Genomic DNA, 25,975 nt, shown 5'->3' with positions numbered 1-25,975 from the left:
ATATCTCTAGCTGGTTTGGCTTCTTCTGTTTATCTTTCCAAGTCTTTTGGCTTTTGTTTGTTTTATATAAAATGACCAGAGTTTTCCATTATACTTAGCTTCAGTTGTATTTCTTCTTGTAGTAACAAGAAAAATTATGTCTACTCCATCTTCCCAGAAGCACACCTGAAGGCTTTTAAGGAGCGGAATGACATAGTCAGCTATGTCATTCCAAAAGCTATGCTTTTGGAAGATTCTTCTGGCAGGGAAGAGAACGGACTTCACAGAGAAAAATGGAGGCTTAGTGAAATCTATTAGGTAGGAGAAAACAAGGGGCTAAAATAAAGTTGTGGCAATGAGAATGGGGTGAAACGATCTGAAGGAAACAGAATTCAGGAGATGGATTCAGTAAATGTAATGACTGGTGAGGAAGACGGGAGATACACATGTGATTTCTAGGTTTTTGGTTGATGTTACTAATGAGCAAAATGGCACCAATTCAATTAGGAAACATAGGAGTAGGAACGTGTATAAAGATGATGAGTCCAGTTTGGGAACTGCTGCGTTTGAAGTCTCTGTTTTCCTCTAACTTTGGTTCATAAGTAAGTTTGGCACCTTCTTTTCATCTTATTTTATGTCCTTCAACTAGAAAATCAGAGAATGGGAAGCTGCCCGTTTTCTTAAAAATGAACTAGCTCTCCAAAGAAGATATACAAACAGCCAAAGAGCATATGAAAAGGTGCTTAACACTATTAGTAATTCTTGGACTGCTAGAAGATCAAACCAGTCAATCCTAAAGGAAATGAGTCCTGAGTATTCATCAGAAAGACTGATGCTGAAGCTGAAGCTCCAAAACTTTGACCACCTGATGTGAAAAACTGACTCACTGGAAAAGACCCTGATGCTGGGAAAGACTGAAGGCAAGAGGAGAGGGGGACGACAGAGGATGAGATGGTTTGATGGCATCACCAACTCGATGGACATGAGTTTGAGAAAGCCCTGGGAGTTGGTGATGGACAGGGAGGGCTGGCGTGCTGCAGTCTATGGGGTCGCAAAGAGTCTGACACAACTGAGCGACTGAACTGAACTGAAATGGAAATCAAAATACAATATGATACAACTTCATATTGTACGAAGTTGTTCATATTATAAACATACTAGGTTTAAAATTTTAAAGAATAACCATAACAAAGTGTAGGGGAAGATTTAGAAAAACTAGAACACTCATATTTTGTTGATAGGAATAAAATTGTCTAGCCACTTTGAAAAAGATCTGAGCAGTTTCTCAAAATGTTTAAATTATTGTTACCGTAGAATCCAACAACTCCACTCCTGGGTATATATCCAAGCTGAATAAAAACATACAACCACACAAAAACTTAAACACGAATATTCACAGCAACAATATTCACAGTGGAATCAACTCAAATGAAAAAGACATAGAAAATATCCATACTGTGGAATATCATTCAGCAATTTAAAGAAATGATATTCTGATACATGCTACAACATGGATGAATCTTGAAACATTATGCTAAGTCAAAAATGCCAATCACAGAAGACCATATATTATATGAATCCATTTGTATACAATGGCTAGAATAGGTAAATATATGGAGGCACAAAGTAGATTCATGATATGCTAGAACTGGGAGTGTGGGTCTCAATTAAAAGTGACTGCTGTCAGGCAGGGAGAAGGCAATGGCAAGCCACTCCAGTACTCTCGCCTGGAAAATCCCATGGATGGAGGAGCCTAGTGAGCTATAGTCCATGGGGTCGCTACGAGTCGGTCGCAACTGAGTGACTTCACTTTCACTTTTCACTTTCAAGCAATGGAGAAGGAAATGGCAACCCACTCCAGTGCTCTTGCCTGGAGAATCCCAGGGATGGGGGAGCCTGGTAGGCTGCTGTCTATGGGGTCGCACAGAGTCAGACACGACTGAAGCGACTTAGCAGCAGCAGCTGTCAGGCAGAAGATTTCTTTTAGGTGTGACAAAAGATTTCTAAAATTAGATTATGATGAAGATTGCAAAACTCCACAAATATACTAAAAGCCACTAAATTGTACACTTTTAGCAGGTACACCTTATGGTATATGAACTATATCCCAATAAAACTGCTTTTTAAAAAAATCCCAATATTCTTTTTAATTTTTAGCTATTAAACATCACTTCATGGGAAATAGATGGGGAAACAGTGGAAACAGTGTCAGACTTTATTTTTTTGGGCTCCAAAATCACTGCAGATGGTGATTGCAGCCATGAAATTAAAAGACGCTTACTCCTTGAAAGGAAAGTTATGACCAATCTAGATAGCATATTCAAAAGCAGAGACATTACTTTGCCAACAAAGGTCCGTCTAGTCAAGGCTATGGTTTTTCCTGTGGTCATGTATGGATGTGAGAGTTGGACTATGAAGAAAGCTGAGCGCCGAAGAATTGATGCGTTTGAACTGTGGTGTTGGAGAAGACTCTTGAGAGTCCCTTGGACTGCAAGGAGATCCAACCAGTCCATTCTAAAGGAGATCAGCCCTGGGATTTCTTTGGAGGGAATGATGCTGTAGCTGAAACTCCGGTACTTTGGCCATCTCATGCGAAGAGTTGACTCATTGGAAAAGACTCTGATGCTGGGAGGGATTGGGGGCAGGAGGAGAAGGGGACGACAGAGGATGAGATGGCTGGATGGCATCACTGACTCGATGGACGTGAGTCTGGGTGAACTCCGGGAGTTGGTGATGGACAGGGAGGCCTGGCGTACTGCGTGTGGTTCATGGGGTCACAAAGAGTTGGACACGACTGAGCAACTGAACTGAACTGAAAAGAATTGTGAGTCATCACTTTTTTCTGTATTCATTCTTGTTTCTGGGTTCAATTGTCTTCTTCCTGCAATGTATCCTTTAACAGTTCTCTAAGTAAGAATATGCGTGTACTGTGCTTAGTCCCTCAGTCATGTCTGACTCTGTGACTCCATGGGCTATAGCCCACCAGGTACCTCTTTCCATGGGGATTCTTCAAGTAAGAATACTGGAGTAGGTTGCCATGCCCTCCTCCAGGGATCTTCCCAACCTAGGGGATCGAACCCAGGTCTCCTGCATTGTAGGCAGATTTCTTTACCATATGAGCCACCAGGGAAGCCCAAGAAAGGATATATGTATAATGAACTCTCTTGGAATTTCTTTGCCTGAAAAATGTCTTTATTTTGGCTTCACTCTTGAGTAATGTTTCTTTCAGTACAGAATTCCAGATTGACAAAGTTCTTTTCCTTCATCATTTCACAAATATTCAATTTGTCTTCAGACTTCTAATTATGCTACTGAGAAGTATGCATATTAGAAGTCTATTGAAAGATGCATTATTGGAAGTCTATTGGAAGGTGCATTATTAGGATAATATATATCTGAGTAACAGAAACTCAAAATTCCAAAATTTCAAACAATACAGAAGTTTATGTTCAGCTGTATAAAATCTGGAGGTAAGCATTTCAGGGCTGATACATTATCTCTGTTTCACAAAATCTTCTGGGTGTGATCATGATTCCTATGGCCCATGGTGGCAGCTAGAGCTCTAGGTAACTTATTTGTGTTCCAGGCAGGATGGTGGAGAAAGGATAAATAAGAAAATGAATAAAGGGAGCACAAGAGCCTCATGAAAGTTTCCAGAAATCTACCCCAACAGTTCTGCTTACACTTCACTGACCAGAATTAGTTACATCATCATACTAAGCTTCAAGAGAACCTGAAGAAAGCACTCTATTTGGAGGCACGAAGACATAGGCCCCACTAATAATCAAGGTTATTTTAATACAAAAGAACTAAACCTATAGTCTCAGACACAGTAGCTTCCAAAAACAAGCATCCCAACAGGCCCCAAGTGGACTTTGTAAGTCATACATCGACATATCCACCACAGTTACAGGCCACCCATATTCAAGGGGAGGGGGCATGGGTTTCACATCTCATTGGGAGGCTTGTCAACATCACACTATAAGAAGAGCATGTGTGATGGTAGATAGAGCTGCAAATATTTTTGGAAAACATGATCTGCCATATGTTTTAAGAATCCAAGTTCAGGCAGAAGTCTCACCCCAACTTCCCAACCTGCACAGACCAAGGCCTTAACTCCCCTCCCCAGGTAGATGTTAAAACACATGTTACTAGATTCCACAGAATTAACAGCACCACCCCCAGGGAGCATAGCTGCAGACTCAGCAGGCATGTTTACAGCCTGCTGTACTGATATTAAATTCCTCTTTCATTTCTACCACCTGCAAGGTTCCCTTTCTTTACTGCAAGTTTAACTATTGGTTTAAAGACATTTTTAAAAAATATTTTACTCAGCACTTCTACACGCTTATAAAAATTAAAGGATTTTTGGGTTTTCTTAGTCCACCTCTTACTGGAATCAGAAACTTTATCCTAATTTTATTCAAAGGACTATACATTGAAAGGGAAGAGGAGGAGATGCTTGGCATACAAAAGCCAACCCATGTCTTCCCTGCCCTCTTCAGGATCACATTATATACACACACAAAGCTCTGATCAGATATTTCAAGTGGCAAGGGGTTAAATATCTGTTAGTATCTCAGCAGGTTGGACCACTATTCCCACTAAAGAAGAAGCAACTGACCTACATGTAGAAAAAGAAATAAACTGAAAGTAGAGGAGAGATGATGAAGTCAAGGGTGTCAATAGATACCAAAGCAACTAATATAATGGTCATGCTGCTCCACACGAGAGACCAGGAGGAGCGTCTTTTTATTCCTAAAAGAGAAGTGGAAATAAAGGGTAAAGAGTGGAGGAAGGTGGATAGAGGAGGATCAACAGACAGTCAGCTAGCAGCTGCATAGGCAACATGGTCTTTTAAAAAAATCACTGGCTGTGGGATGGATGGAAGAATTGTTGAGAACAGAACTATGACATTAATTGTCTGCATGCAATTGCATATTGTGATCTCTCTTTTCCTCAACTTCAGTTAAGTTCTGCTTTGACCAGGAGCCTCTGGTTACTCGGAAAGAAGAGAGGAAGAAGGGGCTTTGGCCTGCTTCTGGGTCTATGTCAGTGCAGATATGAAAAAGCCAGAGGCATATAGAGGAACACAATCAACAGAAGTAGGAAATAAGAGTCAGAAGAACAGTCATCCCAGGTATTCATGGGATACTGGGGTCTGCTCTGAACCTCAAAAGGGCATACAACAGTGATCTAAACATACTTACCTAGATCTCAATGGGTTTCCCTGGAAGCTCAGACAGTAAAGAATCTGCTCACAATGCAGGAGACCTGGGTTTGATACCTAAGAAGGGAAGATCCCATGGAGAAGGGAATAGCTACCCACTCCAGTATTTTTGCCTGGAGAATTCCATGGGCAGAGGAGCCTGGCAGGCAACAGTCCATGGGGCTGCAAAGAGTCAGACATGACTAAGCGACTAACACTTCACCTAGACCTCAAAAGATCAAGAACCTCCAGCTAACACCTGGGTTACATATCGTCCACAAGCTCCTAGACAGCTACTTGCAGTACCATCGACCATTCACTGGTGGACCAATGGCTAACATACTGGGGATCAAGTGATATAGTAGACATATTCAAAGACTTGATCAAACACATTCAAAACAAGAAAAGCAGAGTGAGTTTCAATTCCCGCAAACACGTAACAGTCCAGTCCCTCATTTTGACCATAATATCAACCTTTTCTAAGACAAGGTAAGTTACCTTTCTTTTAACATTTACTTTGTACTGGGGTGTAGCCAATTAACAATATTGTGATGGTTTCAGGTAGACATGAAGGGACTCTGCCAAGGCAAAGGGAGTTTTCCATCACAGGATGGATTCCTTTGGAGTGTTCATGACCCCTTTAACAGGGATGTGATAAAGAGGATGAGTTTTATGGGAGATGGTGAACTTTGGACTGGATCATTTGCAAGTTCTAGTCTAACTTGAAATTTTTCATATCTAAGATAATGGGTTGATATATCTGTTTACTGAATCAAGCACATTTACTTGGCTGATAATGACTATATTTGATGAAAGGGATGGAGAAAGAGGGCAAGTCAGAGCAGTGGGACCCTTGTGGTCAGACAGAGAAATCTTGGATGAACACTAGTGAGGGAATAACTTCCTGTGTTTTGTTTTGTTTTTTTATTTTTCTTTTTTTTTTTTTTGATCATGCCTGAAATTTTATTTTTTATATATATAAATTTATTTATTTTAATTGGAGGTTAATTACTTTACAATATTGTATCGGTCTTGCCATATATCAACTTGAATCTGCCACAGGTATACACGTGTTCCCCATCCCGAACCCCCCTCCCACCTCCCTCCCTGTACCATCCCTCTGGGTCATCCCAGTGCACCAGCCCCAAGCATCCAGTATCATGCACTGAACCTGGACTGGTGATTCGTTTCATATATGATATTATACATGTTTCAATGCCATTCTCCCTAATCATTCCACCCTCTCCCTCTCCCACAGAGTCCAAAAGACTGTTCTATACATCTGTGTCTCTTTTGCTGTCTCGCATACAGGGTTATCGTTACCATCTTTGTGTTTTGTTTTGATCTTTTTCATTCTTTTTCTTTTTTGGCTGTGTGGGGTCATCATTGCTGGGAGCAGGCTTTCTCTAGTTGCAGTGAACAGGAACTACTCTTCGCTGGGATTCATGGGCTTATGGCAGCAGCTTCTCCTGTTGCAGAGCACAGGCCCAGTAGGTGCAGCATGTGGACTCAGCAGTTGCGATGCACAGGGCCTAGTTGCCCCTCAGCATGTGGGATCTTCCCAGAGCAAGGACTGAACCCTTGTCCCCAACACTGGCAGGCAGATTCTCAACCACAGACCACCAGGGAAGCACCTGTCCCCCACTGCAGTTCTGAAGCACAAATACGTCATGACCAAAACTAGACCATAACGGTACAGGTCACAGTGTGGAGGGTGATTTGAAGCTACAAGAAAGAAGCTAAGGGCCAGCCTAGCAGTTCTTCCAACGACCTTGTTGTGGAAGAGGAAAGGCCAGAGCCAGGTAGGAGATGACCTTAGAAAAGAGAAGATTAGATTCAAGAGGTGATGCAGAGCAGTGCCAGTCGCAGAGGTGGATTAGGGGGACTTTTAGATCGTCTTTCCATAATCTCCATCAGTCCCCACAAACTCCACCAATAAAAATTAAATAACAATATACTATTCTTTGACAAGAACAATTAACATCTGTTCTGTCTTATGTCTGTATGTAATTACATATTGTTGTTGTTGCTGTTGTTCAGTCGCTAAGTCGTGTCCGACTCTGGGATCCCAAGGACTGCAGCACGCCAGGCCTCCTGGTCCTTCACTATCTCTTGGCTTACTCAAATTCATGCCCATGGAGTCACTGATGCTATCTAGCCATCTCATCCTCTGCCGCCCCCTTCTCCTTTTGGGGCAATTGAAAACTATAAATTGTATTGTTCTATAATACAGAAACTAAATAGAACCATTGTACTGCTCTGCATGCTGGCTTCTGCCTCTGCCACCTCCACCACAACACAGTCCTTCCAACTACAGCAGTGGTTCTCAATTTTGGTGTGCATCAGAATCACGACTAGAGTTTGTTAAAACACAGACTGCTGAGACCCACCCCAAAAAGTTTCTGATTCGGCAGATCTGGTGAGGGGTTCAAATACTCATATTTTTAACAAGTTCCCTGAGACCCCACTTTGAAGACCACTGAGCTGGATTGCTGCCCTCTTACCCTCTAAAGCTGCCATTGCTGAAGATAACTTTCTGTGGGAGCAACTGAGAAATGAAGATGTTCGGTCTGTGAACACTGTTGAGGTGGGACCTAGCGCTCCACATGGGATCTGAACATTTTGGAAACAGTTACAGTTGTTTAAGACAAGCCAGGAAATCACATCCTCTTCCTACACTGTCCTGGGCCCTTTTTATGGCTGTAGACCATCCACAGAACACACTGCTGACAACACTGAATGCCCAGCCAACAGCCACAGCTCACAACCACTTTTGACAGTTCTCAGGCCTTTCTCCCACCCATTTTATCCTATCCTTGCTCTCATCATCCTGGTTGTGTAACCCATCCACTGTCAACTCAAGCTCCCAATGCCTGCAACAAACCCTCCTCACCATGACCATCAATTTATAAATGATCTCTAAATAGACTCAAGCACTTTATGGGACATTATCTGAATTTGCCCTGGGCTCCACAACGGACATCATCATGTAATAAGTACTAGGCTCATCCAGCACCCAGCCTAGCTGTACACCCCTGTCTGCCCATGCCCATCTCTGCCCAGGAAAGGGGACCATTCACCCAATTAAACACCCAGTACAAAAATACCAGGCGACTTCTCTTTGCTTTATCATCCATCCACAGAAACTACTCGAGTTCCTTTGTAGAATAATCTATTTTCAACACTATCTGGATGATTACCTCCCAAAGCAAGAGAGGCCACATTTGTAGGCATTACTAATTAGGCTCCATTTTCTTATTGAGTTGGACACCACTATTTTCTTTTCAACCATTGCTAATCTCAGGGGAGAAATGATTCTCCCTCAGCTAGGGAAGTAATCAAAACTCCAGAATGGAGCTGCCCAGCTACACAAGCTCTGGGGCCAACCCCTCCCTCCTCACAGTCTCTTCCAATGCCACATGCTCCGTCACAAAAAAGTGCTCTGTCCACTGCACTGGCCTCTGTTCCTGCAGGAGACATGGACACCAAAATCTGGGCTTTTCCTGCCACACTGTGGCCATGTCTGAACACTACACATGGCCTTTACTCCTTGAAAAGTGGTATTGTGTTTATGTTTTTTTTTTGAAGGACTGGAAGTTACCTTCCTTACCTGTTAACCCCCATGCACTCCCCAAGCCTCAAGGATTGCCTGCCTCCTCCAGGAGGGCTCCCCTGAATCCACCCACACCCCCAGTCAGATGAGGTCTCCAGCATCAGGCTCCCATAGCTTCTGTACCAACCTCCAGCATTTCCCTCCACACACTCCATTGGAGCCCCTTACTTCTCCAATTCCCTGATTAGCTCTTTAATGGCAGAGATCTTGCTTTCATCAGAATTTGTGTCCTTAGCATTTAGCACACAGCCAGGCCCATGATGATGTTCAGTAACTATTTGAATGAGTAACTAAATGAATGACCAAGTGAGCAATTAAATGAAGCAATCCCTTTGTCCCCTCCCTTTCTTTACACACTGAGGAAACACTTTCAGGTATCTGGGGAAAACAATGCCTAAATCTGCTATCAATCAATCATTTTCCTCACAGTAAGAATGAACCCTCTGTGTTTCCACTCCCAAGGGGATTTGTATATCAGGTTTTTCCCTTACTTTAGGTGATTCCTGATACAAGTAAGCTGGCGGAAGGGGATGGTGGAGGAAAAGTCTTCCCACCCCAGATGAAACCAATTGTAGTCGAGGTCACAGCCACATGGATCTCTGAAGCCTGCCCTGCAGTAAAGCTTTAGCACCTCCACCATTGACCTGGAAGAGCCCCCAAGTCCCAGAACCAGCAAACTCTAACCTCTTAGACCAAAGAGGAAGTAATATGCACTGGGAATAGCCAAGATTTGGAATTGGAAGACCTAGAATTCCAGCGGTGAGCAATTCTCTATCTTTCCTCCCAGCCTTGTTGTTCTCATTTGTAACAATGGAGACACTGCGTGGCTAATGTTAGCCCTGCCTGTCAGAGAGCTTCAAGTGCAGTACTCACCCCAACCATTGCAGAGAGAGGGGTGGTCCCCACACACAGGGGCTCCAGCCCTAGGATAGCTAGCCTCGTGGTAAGAGCCATTCTAAACCATCTGTTGACTCATAGCCAATGTACTTTGGGTTCAAGCAGTGCCTGAAAGTCAGGGTCACTCTCAACTCCTCATTTTCCTGGACACCCTCATCTTTCTGCAGGTTTCTGAGGGGAAGATGATATTCCCTACTTCCTTTGAATCCCACTCCCCACTCCTTCCTGCTCCTTTCCCCCTACTCCCAGGGGGATGACTTCCTTGTTACTCACTGTACCCATTGTTGTTAGACAGATGCTCTGATTATGGTCAGGTTAATCCAAAGCCACTGCTAAGCCTAAAATGATGAGGACAGGGATGGCAAAGGGACTGACAGGATCCAGAGTTTTGGAGGACTCACCTCCTGGCACCCCACCACCTCATGGCACAGCAAGTGTCTCCAGTCTAAGTCTTATAGGAAGTAAGCTTAACCCATGGGTTTTGGAATCAACTTCTTTGAGGAAAGCATGGTGTTCTGGGTGGTGGTATCAGTCACACAGAGAAGAAACCCAAGCACTGGGCTATACTGTGGAAGTGATCCTGGTTCATAACTGGACTAGAGAGAGCCTGCAAGACTGGTAAATGAAATGGCCATGGTAGGATAGGAAGCCAGCCCTTGGAAAAGCCAGATGTCTTCATGAGTCTATACTCTATTTACCTCCAGTTCTCCTTTAGGATTCCTTACTATAATCATCAGAATTCATCTCCATTACAATAAGGGGAAACCAAGAAAAGTATATAGATTCAACAGGGGCAAAATCTACAAAGAAACGAACATGTTGCAGAGGCATCAGGGATATGAATGTAAGAACCCCAAAGGGAATGAAAACCTTGGGACTACTAAGGAAGCCAGTGTGCCAGCTTCTTCTCCCCTCTGCAGGTATTTTCTGCTGAACAGGGTCCAGTTTTCACAAGCCTACCTGCCTGTGTTCTTTCTCCTAATTCTGTGCTGGGCCGTGTGGCAGGGCTTTCATGTGTCCTGTGAGGTGTGAACTTTAGAGAATGCTACTGTGCTTCACCTTCCAGTCTCAAAAGGAAAGTCTACTATTCAAACCCTTCCAGTCTTCCCAAACTGAACACTTCAAAAGAGGCCATTTTCAATGTGGTGAAGTGAGGTGAATGACAATCAGACAATGCTACACTGAGGATTTTTTTTTCCTTCCTAAAAGTCATCTATTTTTTTCTCCTCTAGGACTTTCTACAGAAAGATTTAGTAGATAACGTGCTATCTGACTTTTTCCCAGGACATAGGACTGTCAGGAGACTTTTTTTTCTTTTCAGAATTAGCCCAACTTAACTGATTTGCCACTATCTACTTTTTTCCTGTATCAATATTATTTTTCCTCATCTCTTCACTCAGCTCCTTACAAATAAGCTTTCAAGTGACACACCATCCCTCCAACCCAGTGTCACAATTTAGAAAATGTGGAAGCCATTTACAAAAGGAGGAACCCTCTTCTCTCTGTGAAGGGCCTAACTGCTGCAGGTTTCATTCTGGCCTCATGGTTAAAGGGCTCCATCCCCTTCCTAACCTCGTGAGGAGCATCAGAAGAGCAGGAACTCCCGAGGGATGCAGCCTGCACTGCGTGGGCACATTACTGCTCCAGCTTATTCATTTGCCGACTACTGCTCAGGAGATGCAGAAATAAAGGGACTAAAAGCATATTCATCACCCTCACTGAGCTGTGGGATGACATACTTACTTTGGAAATAATGATTCCAAGTAGGAGAGCAGTGAAAAACAGGGCCTGTGAGAAGCAACTTTTATTACACAGTTTCTAAAATGTGAGCACTTAATGCTCTTTCATTACCATATATTATTACAGTTCTATAAAAATCATTTTTAGGAATCAATCCCAAATTTTTGAAGCTCCCCACCCCCTGCCACAAAAGAGCTAGAAGGCAGAGTTTAGAAGAAGTCCTAACAAAAGAGAAACGATACTTTTGCACCTCTAGGTTTTAAGACTTACTATGGTAGAATCCACACTCAAGACTGGGTCAACCTTTGTGAACAATGCTTAACTCAGAATCTGTGTAACCCCTCTCAAAGCATCATTTCAAAAGATGGCAACTTTTTTATAAAGGAGAGAAGGTAGATATGAATTTCCTATTTTTCAGATGGGAAAGCTAAGGCACAGGAAGTATCAGTTAAATTACTTTAAGTGAAAGCCAGCAAGCAGTGATCGTGCTGGAACAAAAATCCATCTATTCTGATTCACAGTTCTGCTATTTCTCCACTGGATGCTCCACCCATTTGGGGAGCATCTCCCCTCAACCCTACTCAATCTCCCTTGGTATTTCCACTCCAAGGAATCTGGGTTTTCATCCAAGGGAATGCATTAGCTTGCTGTGTAATTTGCTGATCACTCTGGCACAGAAAACACCAAGAGGCTTTTGACTCTTGCTCATCCATTGGGATCAAGAGCTGGAGACAGGAGTCAAGTGAAATTCATGGGGAGCTCCCAGGCCCTTACAAATATTCCAGTGCCAAAGGAGAAGCAGTCATGGATTGCATCTGAGTTTCAAAATGTCAATGAACTGAGGCAAAGCCAGTAGAGCAAGGCCTTGAGTCCACATTGGGAGGTGATGATGCTTCTACACTTCTATGGACCTGGACAGCTACAAGCACTTCACAGACTCTTCTGTACTCATTCTTCAGAAATGAGTCTCACCCCACGGCAGGACACTCAGGGGATCCTCCAGTGCAGTGCTTCTCAAATTCAAACGTGCACAGGAATCTGGGGATTTGCTGAAATATAGGTTCTGATTCAGGAGGTCTAGGGGAGCCTTGGACCCTGTATTTCTGAAAAAGTCATCAGATGATGTCAGTTCTGCTGCTCCCAGGACCACACTTAGCATAGCAAAGGCCTAGAGCACAATTTGATAAACCGCAATTCCAAAGATTGAAAAAGCAATAGCAATGAATAACTCACTGGTGATAGGGCTCAAGTGGAGTATCAGCCCACTGAATATACCTCCTATATTACTCTTTTATGGGCAGTGTTTCCCTGACACCTGGCAGGGTGAACCACACAGGCAAAAAGCCACTGAAGGAGCCCAGGAGAGGAATGAAGCAAGATTTACTCACGGGAGAAGCGGGCAAGTGGCCTGGCAGTCTTATCTCCGGCTTCATTTGCAACTGGAAAAAAAAAAAAAACAGAAGATGCAGTTAAGTACAAGGCATGTGTGTCTACAGAAGATGCCAACCTACAGCTAATCCTCAGGATGATTCACTATTAAGCTGTGTTTGAAAGTCATTGTAAGAGGATAAAAGCAACTTCACTCCCTCTCTATATTTCCAGTGCCGCTCTCACTGCCTAAATGAAGCCAAATGTCTTCATCATTTTGATTAAAACAGTGAATTAAGCTGGCAACCTAAACAGTACCTAGTTTACTGGGCTTAGGGGAGTTAACTGGCCTGCAGGCAGAGTAAGAGGTGTGCACGCCTGGCTTCCAAGCCAGTGCACATCCTTCTGCTTCAGGCTGCCTCTCAGTGGGATGTCCTTCAACACACAAATGCACCCCAACTACCTGACATCAGTCTGATTTTCCTGATCCATGGGGCAAATTAAGGCAAGGATTTCAGAAAAAAACAGTAAGGTTGGTTTTTGTTAAGAAGGATATTTAAATTTAGAAGCTAACAAATAAGAGGATCGAGAAAATTGTTCAGAAAGCTTCTCTAGAAGCTTTACTATCCCCTATACTGATGAACCGGAGAAGGCAATGGCACCCCACTCCAGTACTCTTGCCTGGAAAATCCCATGGACGGCAGAGCCTGGTAGGCTGCAGAGCTCTTAGCCTGGGGTCGCTAAGAGTCCGACAGGACTGAGCAGCTTCCCTTTCACTTTTCACTTTGACGCATTGGAGAAGGAAATGGCAACCCATTCCAGTGTTCTTGCTTGGAGAATCCCAGGGACGGGGGAGCCTGGTGGGCTGCCGTCTATGGGGTCACACAGAGTCAGACACGACTGAAGCGACTTAGCAGCAGCATACTGATGAACAAGCTTCCCAGGTGGTACTAGTGGTAAAGAATTCACCCGCCAATGCAGGAAATGCAGGAGACACAGGTTCAATCCCTGGGTCGGGAAGATCCCTTGGAGGAAGGCATGGCAATCTTTATCCCATGGACAGAGGAGCCTGGCAGGCTACAGTACATAGGATCGCAAAGAGTTAGACATGACTGAAGCAACTTAGCATGGACACATACTGATGAACACCATCGTCACGAATAAAAAAAGGTTAAACTGCAACACAAGTTTCATTCACTTTAAATATCACTTTCAATGCCCATAAAGACTATAACCCTGGGTGTTTTGTAAGTATGTATGATCAACTTGAATGAACACCCAAAGCAATCAAATGGAAAAAACTTGTTCAATATCTTAGTTTAGGAAAGAACATCCAATACATAGGCAGAATAAAGGAAATTGCTAATGTAATCATTAAAATCATTCTCATCTATGAGAATTTGCAGTGCAGGATGCAAGAAATAGCTACTTCACAAATGTATTACATCATTTTGCAAAGAATGGAAGGAGTCAAAAAATTCCTTTCACCCTTTCAAAAAGGTGAAATTTTTTTTAATTTACCATAATTTATTAAATTAATGGATTCGATTTCAGCTACTTTATATTTCTGTCATTTCCATGGACCATTGTCTCCACTCTGTATTTATTATAAACAAGACATTGTACAAAATGACCAGCAGGGGGAGGTGACATTGCATCCTGCTTCCACTATCTCACACTCTAGCATTTTGAAAAGAAAGAGAGAGACAAACGGAGACAGAAAGAAAGAAAGGGAGGGCAAGAGAAAGTAGTAAGACCTAGTTAGCTATAGACATGAGTTTCCCCAGCTTGAGTTCAAATCACTTCCTCTTTGGACACTATAGATCTCTAAAGAAAGAGAGCAAGGTTATACTCCAACATATTTGCTGCAGAAAGTGATGGGCCACTTTTAAAGTAGGATCATGAAGACCACTGCCATCATTGAGAACACCGGCCACCATTACAACATTCAGCTTAGAGAGCACATGTCTTCCCCGAGGGACAGAGAAGGAGTAGGCACACACCATCACAATTTCACAGGCATCGCTGGCTGCATCCTCACCCCTAGGCTTTTCCTCCCCTCCCTGCCACCCTATCCAAGAGTGGGAATTGCTGACCCAGATCCAAGTCACGCCAGGAGAGGCAGGAAATAAGATCTAGGCCAGTGACATGCCAGGAGAGTTGTCTTCCCCCAGAAGAAATCTGAACCCTGCTCCCAGCATTACTTTCTTAAATGCAGACCCAATACCACAAGGTCTCTATGATGCCCCAACACCTGCAAGATACAATCCGGTCTACCTGGCCAAGTACTGAACAGCTGGCCCCTCCTATTCTCAGCTCACTGTACCTCCCAGCACTGGCTTCAGAACCCAGCCACAGGTTATATGTGGACAAATCTCAAACACTCTCTGTCCTCTTTGCTACAGCTCCTTTGCCCCCTCCTCCCAGACAGCCCTCCCCACTGCTTCCCTCCTGTTCATCTTTTAAGATTCAACCGGAGCCATTCATTTCTTCATGTTAAAGTCTTTATTTAATTTGTTACAATATTGTTTTGTGTTTTTGGCTTTTCAGCCCAGAGGCATATGGAATCTTAGCTGCTGACCAGGGATTGAACTTACATCCTGACTCCCTGCATTGGAAGGCAAAGTCTTAAACCACTGGACTGCCAGGGAAGTCCCAGAGCCATTCATTTCTGAAAAGCTCCCCTGACTCCCAGCACAGCTTCTACCTTCCATAGACCTCTGCCCCTGCCTCACTACCCTCCCAGGCCAGTGGTTCTCACACTTCAGCAGACACTAGAACCACCAGGAAGGTCTGTTGAAACAGATAGCAGGGTTGGTTAAAATGCAGATTCTGACTCAGCTGACCTGTAATAGGGCCCAAGAATTTGCATTTCTAACAAGTTTCCAGGTAGATATGGAGAACATTCTTCTGGGGACCATATTTTGAGAACTGCTCTAAACTATAAACTACTGTAGTGAAGACAAGGATGATCACTTTTCATCTTTGTGTTTCCAATCGTTCAGTGACTGGCATGCAGAATACTGTGTTCAGTCAATGTTTTTAGAACTGAATGAAGTAGTTCATTGATAACTGAAATTGATACCAAGTGCCACAGATGGCTCAGTAGATGGAGCCCTCAGTGCCAGAGGGCTATAAAAAGCCCCAGATGTGTTTTGCTTGGCCCCTACAACGTATTTAATTTTTAAACAATTTATTGTCTGCATTTAAAAATCAAGAGGTTTCAAACATAAATGCAGGTTATCGGCTTCTCTCAGGAACTGAAAACTGTCCAGACTTACTGGCCAGCCATGGATTGCCCCTGAGATGCCTCCTATGGGCAGGTCCAGCTCCTGCATGTTTGGGAGGCACCTTTTTGCTGACTGGCATTTGGGCTTTCTATACTCGACATGAGTCCAGAAGGCAAGTGAAAACAGGACCTCTTAAAGGGCTTAAAAATCTACAGGGCAGCAATGGATATGCAGCCATAGAGAACAAACTTTAGGACACAGTGGGGGAGGGCAAACATGGGGTGATTTGAGTAGTAGCACTGAAATATATACATTACCATATGTAACATAGATAGCCAGTGGAAATTTGCTGTATGAAATTTTGGAACCCAAAGCTGATGCTCTGTGACAACCTAGAGGGGTGGGGTGGGAAGGGAGGTGGGGAGAGGTTTAAGAGGGCGGGGACATATGTATACCTATGACTGATTCATGCTGATGTATGGCAGAAACTATCAGAGTATTGCAAAGTAATTATCCTCCAATTAAAAACAAAATTTTTTAAAAAATGAAACTAAGGCTCAACCAAGACCAACACAACAATGAGTGGTTGTGGCCAAGCTTGCTAAGCCCCTCTGTTTCCAGCCCACAAACCGATCCAAGACATTCAACAGCCCTCCAGCACAATGCTGGCCAGCTCAGACACACAAGGGGGCCTTCCTACACTGTTGTTTGCTTTCTATTTCAAAAAAAAATCCAGCAAGCTTCAATAATGAAGTAGATGTTCCATTTATCAGATGCAATTAAAGTTTGAATTTGGCAAGAGCTCAAAAAAACGATTATGAGATTTAAGGGAAGTTCTTATGTAGATTTACCAAAAGTCATGCTGGGTATAACACACAGACCAGTATGTATCATTAATGCCACTGATGTCGAATTGTATGTCTAGGCTGCGTGTATATTCAGCCACAGAGAAACAGAAAGGAGGTGTACCAGGTATACTAACAGTTATTTCTTCCATGTGCTGGCATTTGGGGAGATTATCAGCCATTTTTATGCTTTGCTACTTAAACCCAACAGTTGGATAAGCACACGCCATACTTACAATCAGAAAAAAATGTTTTTATTAAAGGGGTATAAAACAATTAACTACTATATGTGATTTGGGTCATTATATATGTATGTATATTTACATATATTTATATATATATATATGTATGTATATGAAATGTATTTCATATACATGTCAGAGCAGTCTTGGATCACAAATCAGGGGACTTTCCATCTTTGTAGTCCCATGGGACTCCCCGTAAGACTCAAGAAATGAATCACCCTCCCACCCCCTCCAGGGGGCTCCACACTTTCTAAGTCAGTCGTTTGCAGCCCTGGTCGCATGTCAGAATCACTAGAGAACTTTTTAAAAACCCTGATGCCCAGATTTAGTGGGTAGGATCAGAGGGTGGGCCTCAGTGGGTGGGACCCAGGCCTCCATACTTTCCCAGTTCCCAGATGATTCCAATGAGTAGCTGAGGCTGAGAAGCACTAATAAATGGTGTAACTTCAGACACCTTTATCAAAACAACATTCAGGGAGGGAGGTGTGGCTCAGCTTCCTTCAAAAATAATTACCCCTACTCAGTTCGTCTTTGCAGAATGCTATTGTTTTGTCATAATAATCCTGAAAGAGACATGCCTCTGCTTTAAAAAAAAAAATTCAACAGTTAAGACTGCAAACATAGCTATGGAGATCAATTAGTAGGCAATTTGTCACACTGTGAAGGGTTCTTTATAAAAGGATACACCGCACATCGCCCCTAACCTCCAATAAATGTGCACTGAGTGCCCCCCGGAGCTCAGCTCTAGGCTGGACCCTGGGAGGATGACCACAGTTGATTTCACTCAACTTTGACACATAAGCAAGTTAGGGAGGTAAACCATGCCTCTCAATCGGGGTTTATCCAGGTGTATTCAGCTAGGGAAGTGACTTGATGACAGTGATGATGGTGGAGGTGGTGCTATGATACAGATGCCATGTCCCATCCCAAACCCACTCAACTAGAGTCTTGCAAGGGAAGACAAGATTCTAGAACTTAAACAACTGCCTCAAAAGCTATTTAATGTTTGAGAAGCAGCATTCTAAATGAAGTGTGTCCCTGGTATGTTTGCTTTATGTTTCTGCACCCCCACCCCCAACTAGAAAACTGGCCAGAAACAAATCTTAAAGTAAGGATTCTCCAAGGAGACCAGCTTCGAGGGTGAGAGGGGCAGGTGAGACAGCACAGTGAGAAAGATATTTCAGAGCAATGAGCATCCCAATCCCAGCTGAGCCACTAACATTTCAGGCCATCAGAATGCGGGGGAGGTGGGGAGGGAGGGTGGTCCAAACAGGCACGGTGGTGGCATGGGCAGGTGTGCACTGCTTTGTAACCAAAATGAGCACCCAAAACACGGCCATTCTTGTTTTGAAAACCTGGCACCTGGCACCCAGAGCATAAATGCAGCTGGGGTGCTGGGTGCCAGGGCAAACACACAATGAGAAAGCAGCTCCACAGAAGAGCCTTGCTTCCTGCAAGGAAATCCACCCAACATGCTGACTGGCTGCTGCTCAGCCATGAGCTCTGGGGCTCATCAGGAATCCTCTCCAGGTGAGGTCCTTTGGGAAGTCTTCAGGCTAGAAAACCATTCATAAGAGACTTCAGAAAAGAGAGTGTTAGAATGAGGTTCCAGGCCCCCTCCTAGTTTCTGCAGAAGGTACAGCTTGGAATTGCTTACAGATGCTTGGCTTCATCTTACCTTGCCTTCTACTTGTAAAGACCTAAGCAAGGAAAACTGGATGGAACACTGGGGAGAAAGAGACTTGGTCCAAGGTCACTAACTCTCTTCTTTAGCTGTCATCTTCTAATTAAGGTATTCCAGGACCACCTTATTAAGATCACAGCTCCCAACTTCCCTTCCTTCTCTGCTTCATCCCCTTCCCCACACAACCCCTCCTGGAAGCACTCCTCACCTTCTTACATGCTCTTTTCTCTATTCACTGGGTTTACTGCATTTTCCTCCCACCACATTGTAATTCCCCACACAAGCACAGATCCTCTGCCAATGAAAACAAAAACAAAAACAAGAACTATCATATCTCTAGTGCCTAAATGCCTGATACACAATATTTATTGAGTCAATGATCAGCCTCCTACCATGCAGCGTGCACTAGAGGCCAAGAACTGGAAGCAGACCAGAAGGACACGAACACCTACCAAACATTTAAGTGTTCTATAAGTATCTGTCCTTCAGGAATACTTATCAAGCATTGACTAAATCACAGATAAAGCCCTGAACAGCCTGTCATGGTCCCTGCTTACACACTGAGTAAGACCGTCATTCCCATTTGATAGACAGGACACAGGAACTCAGAAAGGTCAGGTAACTTTTCCAAGACCACAAATTTGTGTGTCCGAATTCCAAACCAAGGTATGCCTGGCTCAAAAGCCCAGGGCCTTTCCCTTTAGCCTCTCTGCCTTCCAAGAAATGCAAGCAGATAAGATCTGTGCTCCAGAGAGGGCTACCCCTAGAGAAAAGTCATGCAAAAGTCTGACCCTGTACCTCATGCCCCAGGGAGAGCCATGCACCAGCCTACAGGGAAGGGGGATGTCACCTGCCTGGGATCTCATACCTGGCACAAGACCAGGAGACTGTCAGTAGAGAGGGGCCCTTTTGTGAGATGGGCAGTCCCGGGGCCAGGACTCACAACAGCAGGATCCAGAAGAGGAAGAACCTAGTTACAAACAGAAGAGTTTCATTGCCACATTCATGCAAGAATGCCAGCTAGCCAGTGTCTCCGTAACCTGATCAAAACTTTCCTACTTAGAAAACAGTAACAGGGGACTAGAAATAAGAACCAAATTCATCTTAGCATGAAATCAGTACAGCTCATAAAAACAGCTCCTAGGAGGCAAGACTTGATTCTCTTCAAGAGAAGAAACTGACATTCCAAGAGATCAAGTGGTTTGTCCGAGATCAGACTTAAGTCCAGACATCAGAGCTGGAAATGTCATCCAATTCTTCCACCTCCAATTCCAGCATTCTTGGAGAAGGGAATGTACTCCACCTCTTTAGCTCCCTCGGAGTCATTTGTCAGGAGTAAAAGTAAAGGCTTTCATTTCCTTTGCCCTCCTTGGGTTTGATGAATATTGATGCTTGCCAACCCCAGGATACATTTTAAATAAAAACATATACAACTCTGATTGGCAACGGCTGAGCAGAGTACAGTGTTAGAAAGACTTCTGATGCTGAGTCTGAGTGTAGCCAGATATGTCTGTAACACATTACCAAGCCTGTCGTGGGCGGGACAGGAGACTGAAGGGGGCAGGAAGGATGAGTGTGCAGGGAAATCTCTGCCAGGTTCTGCGTGCTCAGTCCCTCAGTCGCGTCCAATTCTTGATGCAGCCCACTTGTCCCTCCATCCACGGGATTTTCCCAGCAAGAAAAATGGAGTGGTATGCCATTTCCTTCTCCAGGGGCTTTTTGCCAGGTTGGATAGGCCATAAAAGAATTAGCCAAAAAGTGGATAATTCAAAAAGATCACTGAATTAAATACTTCTATAAAATATATTGTCCAATTTGCTTAAAATGAGAGCTGCTGTATAACTAAGGAACACACTAAGCGCTACTCTTTCATCACCTAATTTTATCCTCATGGCAACTCTGTGAGGCCATCACGTGATTTCCCTATTTTCCAGATGCAGAAACTGAGTCTTTGAGAACTTGAGAAAATTCCTTGTGATGAAACAACTACAGCAGACCTGGAAATGGAATCCAATACATTATTCCAGAGCCAGTGCTCTTAACTCATGTGCTGCCCATCACACTTTTAACATCCGAGTATCAGTACTGTTTGATGAGCCTTTTGCCAAGAAACCCAGACCTGGCAGGAGAACTCCTCGTCTTGCCTCCACTTAGCCTCAGGTCAGAAGCGCCGCAGAGGAAGGCTCTCTGTTCTCCAGTTCTGTAAACAGAACCAAGCTCTGCAATCCAGCTGGACCATGTGCCCTAGTGACAAAAAAGGTATCACCACCCCCCTCAGCCTGCTCCCTTCTCCACTTCTTTATTCAGAAATGCTTGGCACTGCCTCATTATACCTTTGGGGCCAATTTGGCTGTCAAATGGACTCTGAATCAAGCTCTAACACAAAAGAAAATAAAACCAATTTGTAGTGATGACTCATCAGGGTTGATGATGTGAGTGGCAGAGATGGTGTACCTTACAGACCCTTCTTTCCTGGAGTAATGGGCAAATCCTTGCAGAAGGCAAGGCTTGTGGGCCAGAGGTCAAATTGGCTCACTCAGCCCAGAGTGTGAGGAAACACACACACACAGAGAATCAAGGAAGCCCTTGCCAACCGAGAAGATACCTTGGGAAACAGACTGTCTCTACTTTTTCAAAAATTAATTTGAAGGAATTCAGGTCATATGAAAAGGCTCATGTAATATATTTCTTTCTTCCCTAGTGCTGATTTTGTACACTTATGTATCTATATTCAATGTCATTCTACAAATTATATTTCATTTCTATTTTGCTCTGTACACCCATCCTTTATGGAACAAACTAGGATATTAATAGAGGTGAAATTTTTCTTTTCAATCACGTCCTGGCTCCTTTTCCTGGCCTCTCTTTCCAAGTTGCCAGGTTTCAGACTAACTTTACATGGCTTCCAGTTACTCAAACAATCTACTAACCTCCACTGAGCACTCCCAGAGTCCTCCCTGCCACTCCCTGCCTCCACATGTCTTGCTGGACTAATGATAAATACAACTGGTCCTTGAGTAGTCCCCTGAGACCAGAAGCCTGGCACTGAGCTTCCTGACACAGTTTATTAGAGTCATTGCAATATGAATGTATCATGGTACTGGTATTTCTGCAAAAACCACCTAGCCAAGCTACCAGATCCTGACCTCAGGAAACCTGAGGTCAAGCTGGGAAAACATAATATTAATATACAACATGATCTAAATTCTGTGCTCAGTCACTCAGTTGTGTCCAACTCTTTGCAACCCTATGGACTGTAGCCCTCCAGGCTCCTCTGTTCATGGGATTCTCCAGGCAAGAATATTGGAGCGGGTTGCCATTTCTTCCTCCAGGGGATCTTCCAATGCAGGGATCCAACCCAAGTCTCCCAAGTCTCCTGCATTGGCAGGCGGATTCTTTACCACTAGCACCACCTAGGAAGCCTGACCTAAACTCTGCTGAATGTCAAATGAAGAGTCCTTGTTTACAGAAGGGAGAGGCTGGGGTGGCCTGGAATAAGGAGTACAGAGGCTTCTAGGAGACCTGGGACAGGTGAGAGCCAGGGAGGTGGAAAGGATGATAGGAGAGGGAAGAAATATTGTGCATTCTAGGACCACGGGGCAGACTGAGACTGACCAACTATACCCCAAATCTCTCCCTTTCTCAAGTAAGAAATGCTTTTTATTGAGGGAGGCAGTAGTAAAAAGTAGAGAAAGATGCTCTTTCCTATCTTGATAAATTATAAAATGCCTCTCGCTGCAACTCGGCCTTCTCTCCCATTCTCCTCTACAAACATGTTGCATCTGCAGATAGACATGTGAATTTATCCAAGAGCAGATATGTCTGCATATTCAGGTGCCAGGTATACAGGTCCAGGGTCAGCAGTCACTCCAAAGCCCTCCACCCAAAGTGGGCCAGATTGCTTCCTGACAGTGACAGCCTGTGGGCTCTGCTTGGCCCTCCTGGATGATGCCCTGGTGACCACCACAGACCTCAGGCCACAGGCCTCAGGCACACAACAGGGGTGACACCTGAGTGACCAAAGCAGTACCCACACAGGGCCCCCCTACTATTCTGGCCTCATTAAAATGCCCCCTAATTGAGCAAACCAGGCCCAGAACAACCACAAGCAGTTAAGGAGATCAATAGTGAACAAGACTGAAATCCAACATCACGCCAGCTGTTCAAACTCTTAACTAATTAAGCTCAATTCAAATAAGGAAAAGGAGATGAATACAGAGAAGAAGGAAAACACTACAGTGTATTAAGCCCTATTTCATGCCAGGCTGGCAAGAACTTTACACCAATAACTTTTTTGGACTCATAATTTTTATTAAACGTTCACACCATCTCATGAGGTAAGTATTATGATTCCTATTTTCAGATAAGGAAACTGAGGCTTAGGAAAGTTAGTAACTTGCCCCAGTCAGGTCTGATAAGCTGAAATTGAACCTCGTTCTGTGAGCTCTTCTCTTTTTTCAACAGTTCACAGGACTGAAACTGGTCCCACTCCACACAGCCTGCTGAGACTCCCTGTCATGTCCCAAACAGGGCCTGTCCAGCTCATGCCTGGACTGTGCCTAGGAATGGGACCTCAGCCCCTGGAGATAGGCCCCTTCACCTCTAATTAGTTCTGCAACCTCCAGTTCAGTTCAGTCGCTCAGTCGCGTCCGACTCTTTGCGATCCCATGAATTGCAGCACGCCAGGCCTCCCTGTCCATCATCAACTCCTGGAGTTCACCCAAACCCTTGTCCATCGAATCGGTGATGCCATCCAGCCACCTCATCCTCTGTCGTATCCTTCTCCTCCTGTCCCCAGTCCCTCCCAGCATCAGAGTCTTTTCCAATGAGTCAACTCTTCGCATGAGGTGGCCAAAGTACTGGAGTTTCAGCTTTAGCATCATTCCTTCCAAAAAACACCCAGGACTGATCTCCTTTAGAATGGACTGGATGGATCTCCTTACAGTCCAAGGGATTCTCAAGAGTCTTCTCCAACACCACAGTTCAAGAGCATCAATTCTTCGGGGCTCAGCCTTCTTCACAGTCCAACTCTCACATCCATACACGACCACTGGAAAAAATCATAGCCTTGACTAGACAGACTTTGTTGGCAAAGTAATGTCTCTGCTTTTGAATATGCTATCTAGTTTGGTCATAACTTTCCCTCCAAGGAGTAAGCGTCTTTTAATTTCATGGCTGCAATCACCATCTGCAGTGATTTTGGAGCCCAGAAAAATAAAGTCTGACAGTCTTTCCACTGTTTCCCCATCTATTTGCCATGAAGTGATGGGACCAGATGCCATGATCTTAGTTTTCTGAATGTTAAGCTTTTTCATGATGATGGAGTCATTCTGAAGGTCTTCCTTCTGCCCTCACAAGAACAGGCCTGATTTCTATTCCTTCTCAGGGTTTTCCAACATTTGATGACAACGATCATGGCCTCGGCCCCGTGAGCCCTCTCTTCTCCTGATGGACAAGCCCCATTCCCCCCTCATTTGACAAAAATATCCCAAGGCCTTGACCCCCAAAAGTAAAGTCACTTAAATCATTGACAAAAGAAAAGACAGCCTCGGCAACCCACTGGTGAACATGCATTCCACAGTGATCTCCAGGCGAAGCCCGATCTCCACCTTCTCAGACAAGGTTCTCCTCTCGCTTGGCTCTCAGGAGACACACAGGGCACCTGGGAAACTTCTCATTGTACATTCAGGAGCCATGCAAAGAGGCTGAATTTTACAGCAGGCTGCAATCTGAAGCAGTGTTTCTCAGACTTCCCCGTGCACAAAAACCCTTGGTGGATCTTGTGAAACTGCAGCTTCTGTTTCGGTCGGTTTGGGGTGGGGCCCGGGATTCTGCATTGCAAACAGGTTCCCAGGTGGTGCCAATGGGCTGGTCTAGAAGCCACACTCTGAGCAGCGAGCTGTTAAAGAACATAACCCTCCTAAAAAGGAACAGCTAAGCACACTTTCTGAGAGCTCACTGGAAAGACCCTGTGTGGTTTAAAAGTGCACACTGTTGAACTCAGTGTCCAGTCCCCTTGGTTTCTTTCAGTCATGCTGTTAAAAACAACAGCTACCAGTATGACTCTGAAACCCACTTGAGGACAGAGACCAAGAGGGTGTGCATGTGAGAAGTAGGGTCCAGGCAGAGAGGGTGAGTTTCTCTCTGCTTGGACCACAGGTATTAAATAGAACAGATGACCTATAGAACTAGCGGGCATCTGAGTTCCTTGCCCAAAGGAATGATGTCTTGTGCTAGTTTTTTTTCTTCTGGTTATCTTTTTTTTTTACATTTAACATTATGTATTTATTTACTTATTATTGAAGTGTAGTTGACTTACAGCATTGTGTTAGTTTCAGATGTACTGCAAAGTGATTCAGTTATATATATGTATATATAAAATATATATTTCAGATTCTCCACAGGTATTAAATAGGACAGATGACCTAGAAGATCACTGTCTGCCCTAGCCAAGCCACCAGCAGGGCACAAAGGCTCAGACAAACAAGGAGGTCCTCAGACTTGGGGCACAGGTCAACCACGCAGCCACAACTACCAGAGCTACTCCCTAAGCACCTCAGAGTGCACAGGTGCACACACACAGACACATACACACACAGACACACACACACCCAATACGTGGCTTGGACATGCAGTGCCATCGCTGATATGTCCAGCACCATAAATCACTGCATCATTACCAGCTGCCTGCAGGCTGAACAGATCAAATGCCTCCAGTAAATAAAACTAGCACACAAGAACATACTATAGAGCACAGGAAACCACACTCAACAATTTGTAATAACCTATAAGGGAAAAGACTCTGAAATATATATTTTATATAAACATATATATAACTGAATCACTTTGCAGTACATCTGAAACTAACACAATGCTGTAAGTCAATTACACTTCAATAATAAGTAAATAAATACATAATCTTAAATGTAAAAAAAAAAAAAGATAACCAGAAGTAAAAAGCTAGCACAAGATATCATTCCTTTGGGCAAGGAACTCGGATGCCCGCTAGAATGAGCTTCTCACAGCAGAGCCCACATTTCATACAATTTCCCTCCAGCCCAGAACAGGGCCAGCACATAGGCTGCTAAGTGAGGGGCTGGTAAATGAGTGGAGGAAGCCAGGACTGGCAGTGAAGTCACAGAGGCCCCTGGATGGACACAGGCCA

The 25,975-nt window shown here is 44.0% G+C and overlaps 1 protein-coding gene across 4 annotated transcripts in view; it reads right to left on the bottom strand.

Annotated features, from left to right (window-relative positions):
* PDE1C (phosphodiesterase 1C) overlaps nucleotides 1–25,975 on the bottom strand; it is a 540,295-nt gene that overhangs the window by 441,626 nt on the left and 72,694 nt on the right. For all 4 annotated transcript variants that reach the window (XM_024991087.2, XM_024991083.2, XM_024991084.2 and 1 more), the window contains exon 2: nucleotides 12,827–12,877. In XM_024991087.2, coding sequence (XP_024846855.1) covers nucleotides 12,827–12,877 — 51 coding nt within the window. The remainder of the gene's footprint in view (nucleotides 1–12,826; nucleotides 12,878–25,975) is intronic.

The sequence above is a fragment of the Bos taurus genome, chromosome 4, assembly GCF_002263795.3.
Source record: "Bos taurus isolate L1 Dominette 01449 registration number 42190680 breed Hereford chromosome 4, ARS-UCD2.0, whole genome shotgun sequence".
NCBI classification, from domain to species: domain Eukaryota; kingdom Metazoa; phylum Chordata; class Mammalia; order Artiodactyla; family Bovidae; genus Bos; species Bos taurus.
Note: the sequence above shows the minus strand (reverse complement) of the source record. Positions and strands in the feature narration are given on the sequence as shown.